Here is a 6,638-nt window from a genome sequence, read left to right as displayed (position 1 = left end):
TAAAGAAATACTCTGATGATGAAGACAGTGAAGGAGAAGATGCTGGTGTCACCCAGGGAGACCTGGAAGCATTGATTTCTGGCCGCTACCCTGTGAAATCATCAGAGGAGATCAGTGATAGCTCTGACACAGTGGCCCAGCCTCCCAGCAAGTGGGTTTGTGCCCAGTCTTCCAACACCAAGAAGGAAAATCACAACCAGTGCATCACAGAGAAGCTGGAAGTGCTGGCAAAGGCTTACTCTGTCCAGGGGGACAAGTGGAGAGCTCTGGGCTACTCCAAAGCAATCAATGCGCTCAAGAGCTACCACAAACCAGTCACCTCCTACCAGGTAAAACACCTCCCCAGGGGGTGGAGGGAGATAGACCTTCAATGGAAGTTGTATAGCAAGTGCAAGTTGAGATTTATTGACCACACACAGTGTTTGTGAAGCAGTAGAAAAATGGAATCTGAGCCTTTTAGGGCCAGATCTGGACACTCTCAAGATAAATGCCTTCCTTAGACACAATGCAGGGATATTTTCACCTTCCTCTTCATCAACAGCAACTGGCCACTGGTAGTGATAACATGTAAAACTGACTGGATATGAGTCTTGGGGGCTGTGACAGTCCAGCATTTCAGTGTGTTCATGTTTCAGTCCCATTCTGCAGGCTTGTCCTTTTCCACTTGAATTGATCAGCCAAGGTAAGCCTGGGCTAGAGAGGAGACCATCAGGCAGGACTAGTCCTGTCACATACCCTTTACTCATCAAATGACTAACTAGGCTCTGAGTCAGTAGCAGCTCTGGTTTCTTTCTAGGAAACCTGTAAAATCCCTGGAATTGTCTATGATCTTTGCTTTTCCAGTAGCAGCTCTGGTTTCTTTCTAGGAAGCCTGTAAAATCCCTGGGATTGGGAAGCGGATGGCAGAGAAGATCCTGGAGATCTTGGAGAGTGGGCACCTGCGCAAGCTGGATCACATCAGTGAGAGCGTGCCTGTGCTGGAGTTATTTTCCAACATCTGGGGAGCAGGGGTCAAGACAGCTCAGACATGGTACCAGCAGGTAAGTTCAGTGCCTTACACAAGAGGCTCTCTGGTTATGGTTTGAAGACTGCTGCTGAGTGTAGGAGAATTACTTTCACAAATAGTTTTTAATTGCCAATACCTACACTAAGATTTAAATCTGTTTTTTTTTGGGAGGAACTATGAGGTTGGGTCCCATTGTGTCTCAGCACCCTGCTGAGACTTTAGTTGTGCTAGTTTAGTTGTGGGACGGGTAAAGGACAAAGATGTGGAGAAGAGGAATGCGAGACATGCTGCCTCTGCTCTAGCATCACTTTTTGGAGCTCATGTCACACTAGTCATGGCAATGATGTTGCAAAGAGCCAGGCTTGAATCAGAGCATCTTGGCCATGAGGCTCCTGATGCAATTGCTGACTGTTGGCCTGTAGCTGTCAGAGTAACCATCCGTTTTGTCTGAAAGTTAGAAGAATGAGGTTGAAATAATTGTGCCAACAGGTGCAGCCTAGCCCATTGGGTGGGTTCCTTCTTTAAAAGCAGTTTGTCTCCTGAGCATGAGCTATTGAAGCCTGGTTTCCTGCAGTGGTTGGTTTGTGACTGGATTCTTGACTTAAAAACACATTTGTGTTCATGCTGTCAGCTTTCCCTCATTGTGATGTTGTGGGTGTTGTTCCTTTACCAGCATTACGTGTTTTCTTTCAGAGTGTAGGGACACCATGCCTTAAGAGCAGTAGCCTTCTGTCAGAGGAGGGGTGGAGATTAGAGGTGTGCATGGATAGTGCCATTGCCTAAATCCCTTCTTTTAGGAACCAGGCCCTAAAGTGTTCTTTACATGTGGTCTCAGAAGCTGTGACTTGGCCTGAAGTTGAGACAGGCTAAATACAGTCTTCCCAAATCTTGGTGGAAAGTGTGTGAAGACCAAAGTCTTGGCAGATGTGTGAATATCACACATGGTCTCCTCTAGGGTTTCCGGACACTGGATGACATCCGCAGCAAGGCCACTCTGACCAGCCAGCAGGCCGTGGGGCTGAGGCACTACACGGATTTCCTGGAGCGCATGCCTCGGGAGGAAGCTGCAGAAATAGAGCAGACTGTGAGTAGCTTGGCCACAGGCCCTCAGAGTGCAGTACCTGCTGGGACATGACAGGAGGGTACACACTGGAAATAGCCCTCGTGTTATAGCTGAGCTCTTCAGCCTCTCCTCTGAGTGATGTCAGTGCTTGGAGGACCCTTTTTGGGCATGGGCACACAAGGCCCCTACCTTGCCCCAAAAGAAAGTTCAGTCTGAGTGCCTGGCAAGGAGGAGGATACTTCACTGGGCTTCGTCCTACACACTGCTTTGAAGATGGCTGCATGTGGCATGGTGGGATAAGCAGGTTCCCAGCTCTGCTTTCTTGCCTCTCATCATGTGTGGAATGTCTGCTTTCAGCTGAGGTGTCCTTGGTGCTGCTCCTTCAAAGGAAGCTGTGAGCACCTTGTGATCTAGTTGTCAGAGAACAGAGGGTGGATATCCTTGGTGGAAGCAAAGGGGATCCAGGCTGCAAACAAGTGCTGCTTGCCGTAGGATGCTGTGGCACTCCATGACTATGGGGTGCTAAGCCAGTGCACCCTAATGTGAGCAGAGAGCCTGGGGGGCACACTGTCATTGCTACCCCCGTGCTCTCCAGTCACCATGGAAGCAGCAGCCAGTGTGACCCTGTCACTCGGCCACAGGGCCTGGCCATGAAGAATACCTTCCTGCCAGGCTCCTGCTGGGGTGTCAGTCCTATGGGCCGGATTAGCCATTTTGGTGGTGAGTGGTCCCTTTCCCAGGCAGGCTGGCCTGAGGAGCTGGCTCTTGGGAGTGGGTCTATTGTTATCTTGATGGGATTACTGTGCTTCCCTCCATACACACGCACACACCTCTGATCCAGGCCCTGGAGAGAGAATGAGGGATTAGTCACTGTCTGTGCTGCCTGTCACAGTGAGATCTGAGGAGCTTTTAGGCTCTCGGGTGGGGCTGGGAGTTTTCTAGAAATCTTCATTTAAAGCCAGAAGGGGGGCAAAAACACCAGAGGAGGGCTTGCTGCGCATGAGAAAGGCTTGTGGCTTCTTGGAGCACCTTTGGGGCAAAGGTTAATGGGTTTATCTCTTGCTAATGAAGGATGATCCCCAAGAGTGACAAGGGGCTGTGGGCACGGACACTGCCTTGCTGAACCCCAGCCTCTGTGATGGCCCCATCACTAGGAATTGCTGAGCCCCTCATTATTTGCTGCCAGCAGGGTGATTGGCACAATCAGGCCAAGAATACTTTAGGCCTGTCAGGGACTTGGGAGCCTTTCTTAAACATGTAATGAATGAAGCCATCAGAGTTACCACACAGGAGCTGGGGTTCAGCTTGGAGAAGACTGTCATAGAGGAAGTTCTTATTTTGTGTTTGATTGCTGGCAGCAGCATGTTGGCATCCCTTTGGTCTAAAATGCTGGGACAATTGGGCTTTTTCAGGGTCAGGAAGCCCAGCTCTCCTGCAGAGGCAGAGCTCCTTGCAGGGGTGAATTCCAAGGGGTACTCACAGATTTTCTGTGAGTAGGAGAAGGGGAGAAGGAGAGAAGGAGAAGGGGAGACTTCACAAGCCCATCCCTGTTTTTGAAACAGGGCCTTTGACCATCACCTGTTGAACTGGTTTGCTTTGTGGGCAGAGCTGGTGAGCCTTGTGCTTGTAGGACGGCTGAAAACCTCTTATCTCATGCTGTCTCAGAAACTGAAGGCTCTGAAAGCTTGTGCAGTACTTTGCCCCTTCATATTCCTGCTTGTCCCGACCCAGTGCTCCCAGGAGCTGATGGTCGATCACTGTATGGTGTAGCACTGTTTGCAGGACTGGGTGGAGGCCACTCTGGCTCACTCCTCCCCTGACAGCAGGCCAGCCTTCTTGGTGGGCAGAGTGCCATGTCTGCATCTGGAGATGCAGGACAGGCCTCAAGGCAGGCACGAGATCCTTTGCTGCCTTAATGAAAAGGGCATGGTCTCTGACTTCTCATCCCTCTTTCTCGAAGGTCAGACAAGCTGCCCTGGCCATCAAGCCTGGCCTCGTGTGTGTTGCCTGTGGCTCCTACCGTCGGGGGAAGGCCACCTGTGGAGATGTGGATGTGCTGGTCACTCACCCGGATGGGCAGTCTCACCGTGGGGTGTTCAGCAAGCTGCTCTGCAGCCTCCGCAGGAGTGGTAAGAGGGTGGGGAAGCTGCTCTTAGACTGGCCAAGGCGAGGAGGCAATGAGGTGGATGGCATTCATTGAAGGATAGGTGATCACTACTCCCAAGGATGGGACATCTTGTTAGTCCTTAAAATTACTGCCCCTGGACCTGGCTCAGCTGTAGCTTTAATGGGGGAATATTGCTGTAGCTCAGCGTGTTTTCCCTGGGGTCCCACAGCACGTTATGGGACACCTCTGCTGCTCTCTGGGCAGTGGAGAGTTCAGCATGGAGGTGTCCATCTACCACTGAGCTCCTCTTGGCCCCTTCTCTCTTCCCAGGCTTCCTTACAGACGACCTGGTGAGTCAGGAGGACAACGGAGATCAGCAGAAGTACCTGGGCGTGTGCCGCCTGCCGGGGCCCGCGCGCCGTCACCGCCGGCTGGACATCATCGTGGTGCCGTACCGGGAGTTCGCCTGCGCCCTGCTCTACTTCACGGGCTCGGCTCACTTCAACCGCTCCATGCGCGCCCTGGCCAAGACCAAGGGCATGAGCCTGTCGGAGCACGCGCTCAGCTCGGCCGTGGTGCGAGGCCCTGGCGGTGCCAAGGTGGCCCCTGGCCACACTCTGCCCACCCCCACCGAGAGAGATGTCTTCATTCAGCTGGGGCTGCCTTACCGCGAGCCCTCCGAACGGGACTGGTGAGGCCTGCTTGTCACCCTGGGCTTGCTGCTGTGCTGCTGCTTTGAAGGATCTGATTTCCCCAGAGGTGGAAAGGCTCTGTGGTGCCTGCAGGATGAAGAACATCTCCCAGCAAACTGGGGCTCCTTGCAAGCGTAAGGCCTGGCTGCTGGGCAGAGCTCTGTGGCTTCCTCAGGAGAGGCTGTGGGCTGGAACCACGCTGGAAGTGCTCTCTTGGTGTTGGCTACCAAAAGGGCTCACTGCCCATCAGCTACCCTGGCCCTGCTCTCCCCAACTTTGGAAGATTGGGTTGCAGAACCTTGTGATCCAGCCCCTGACAGTGCTTGGGAACAAAGGAAGTGGGATGCATCTTCCTCTGTATCTGAGCACTGACGCTGAAATTTCTGTTCTGAGCTGTGAATGAAGGTAGCAGAGGTCTAGCTTGGCTCTGTGACAGGTCTTCCTCCTCACTACTGCTGGAAGCTGCTACTGCAGGAGTCTCAAGGGGTTAACCTGTACTGCTGCTGTGTCCTTCTGCTGTGTCCTGCTGTGTCTGAGCTAATGTGTCGTTTGATGGGTCCCATTGCACAGGGACAGGCTGCTGTTACTGCCACCAGCTTTCCCTGATGCCAGCTAAGCCTTGAAAGAGACATAGGGACATGAGGTGCTGTACCTGCTTGCTGCCAGCCTCGTGTTCTGAGGGTCTTCCAGATTTACTCAGAGCCCTGGTCTGGCCCAAGACCTCCTTTCTTGGTGCAGGAGAGGAGCAGAGCTCACAGCCTGGGGAGCTGTGCTCAAGAGAGATTTGAATGTATTGGCACTGAATGTAACCCAGCAGCACTGTGTGTCTGTCTGTAGGAGGCATGGAGACAGAGAAAAACACAAGGAGATAGTTAATTTGTAAATGGGGCAAAGCAAAACTTTTTCCTTTTTTTTTTGTGTTGGAAGCCATGGAGTCATCTGGCCTTTGATCCGGGAAAGTGTGTGTGTGTGTGTGTGTGTGTTTGTGTGTACAGGTGCATGGGGCTGGTCCCACCAGTTCCATGGGAGTGAATTTTATCTCTCAGGAAACCTCAACTGTTTTATATTGTGGAGATGAATTTCCCAGTGACATTGAGTGCTCTGTTACAGGTATTGCAGTGGTTGCTCCTGGCAGAGGTGCCATGGTGGGCATTTCTGTGCCAGGCCCCCAGGGCTCTTGCTCCCTTGTGGGGGATCTGGCCCCATCAGGTATAGTGACAAAACTGTGTGTTTGCTGCTAGGGCAGGCACAAACCAGGTGGGTTTGCACAGTTCCTGTGGCTGCTGGGCACCAGCAGGGCTGGGGCTTTGCTGGGGTAGCCCACACCCAGCAGTGGCATTTGTCAACCCAGCCTTTCTGCTGGACACCTGGGGGAAATGAATGTCTTTTGGCACGTCTTGGTGCTTTGAAATTTGAAGTGTAATAAATAAATAAATCCCTCTCTCTTTTCCCTTGGTATCTCTGTCTTTTTGCTCTCTGCAGTGACTGTTGGGACTTTCTCCTTTAGCTTCCCAGGAGCTCCTGCTGTGCTGGTCCCTTCTCTGGTTTCAGTGGAGATTGAGAACATGCAGTGGAGATCATCACACTGTTGGACCAGCACTTCTGGATCTCAGGGCAGGGAGCTGCTGGCCACATCCTCTGTCCTGGCATCCAGCTGGCCATGTGGCTGAGCTGGGATTGGCTGTTCCCTGACTCAGAATTCTTGAGCTCTGAGCCTTGGGTTGAGATCTTTCTTCAGGTGTGGAGTCAGGAAAGGATTGCTGTCAGCTT

General features: G+C 52.3%; 1 protein-coding gene across 3 annotated transcripts in view; it reads left to right on the top strand.

Annotated features, from left to right (window-relative positions):
* The window catches only part of POLL (DNA polymerase lambda), an 11,745-nt gene extending 5,425 nt beyond the window's left edge, over positions 1-6,320 (top strand). For all 3 annotated transcript variants that reach the window (XM_031062235.1, XM_031062242.1, XM_031062247.1), the window contains exons 5-9: positions 6-329; positions 867-1,040; positions 1,962-2,090; positions 4,030-4,198; positions 4,507-6,320. In XM_031062235.1, the coding sequence (XP_030918095.1) occupies positions 6-329; positions 867-1,040; positions 1,962-2,090; positions 4,030-4,198; positions 4,507-4,871 (1,161 nt within the window). In that variant the 3' untranslated portion in view covers positions 4,872-6,320. The remainder of the gene's footprint in view (positions 1-5; positions 330-866; positions 1,041-1,961; positions 2,091-4,029; positions 4,199-4,506) is intronic.
* The last annotated feature ends 318 nt before the right edge of the window (positions 6,321-6,638 follow it).

Source organism: Geospiza fortis, unplaced genomic scaffold (assembly GCF_000277835.1).
Source record: "Geospiza fortis unplaced genomic scaffold, GeoFor_1.0 scaffold130, whole genome shotgun sequence".
Lineage (NCBI taxonomy): Eukaryota > Metazoa > Chordata > Aves > Passeriformes > Thraupidae > Geospiza > Geospiza fortis.
The sequence above is the reverse complement of the archived record's forward strand: the minus strand, read 5'-3'. Positions and strand labels throughout refer to the sequence as shown.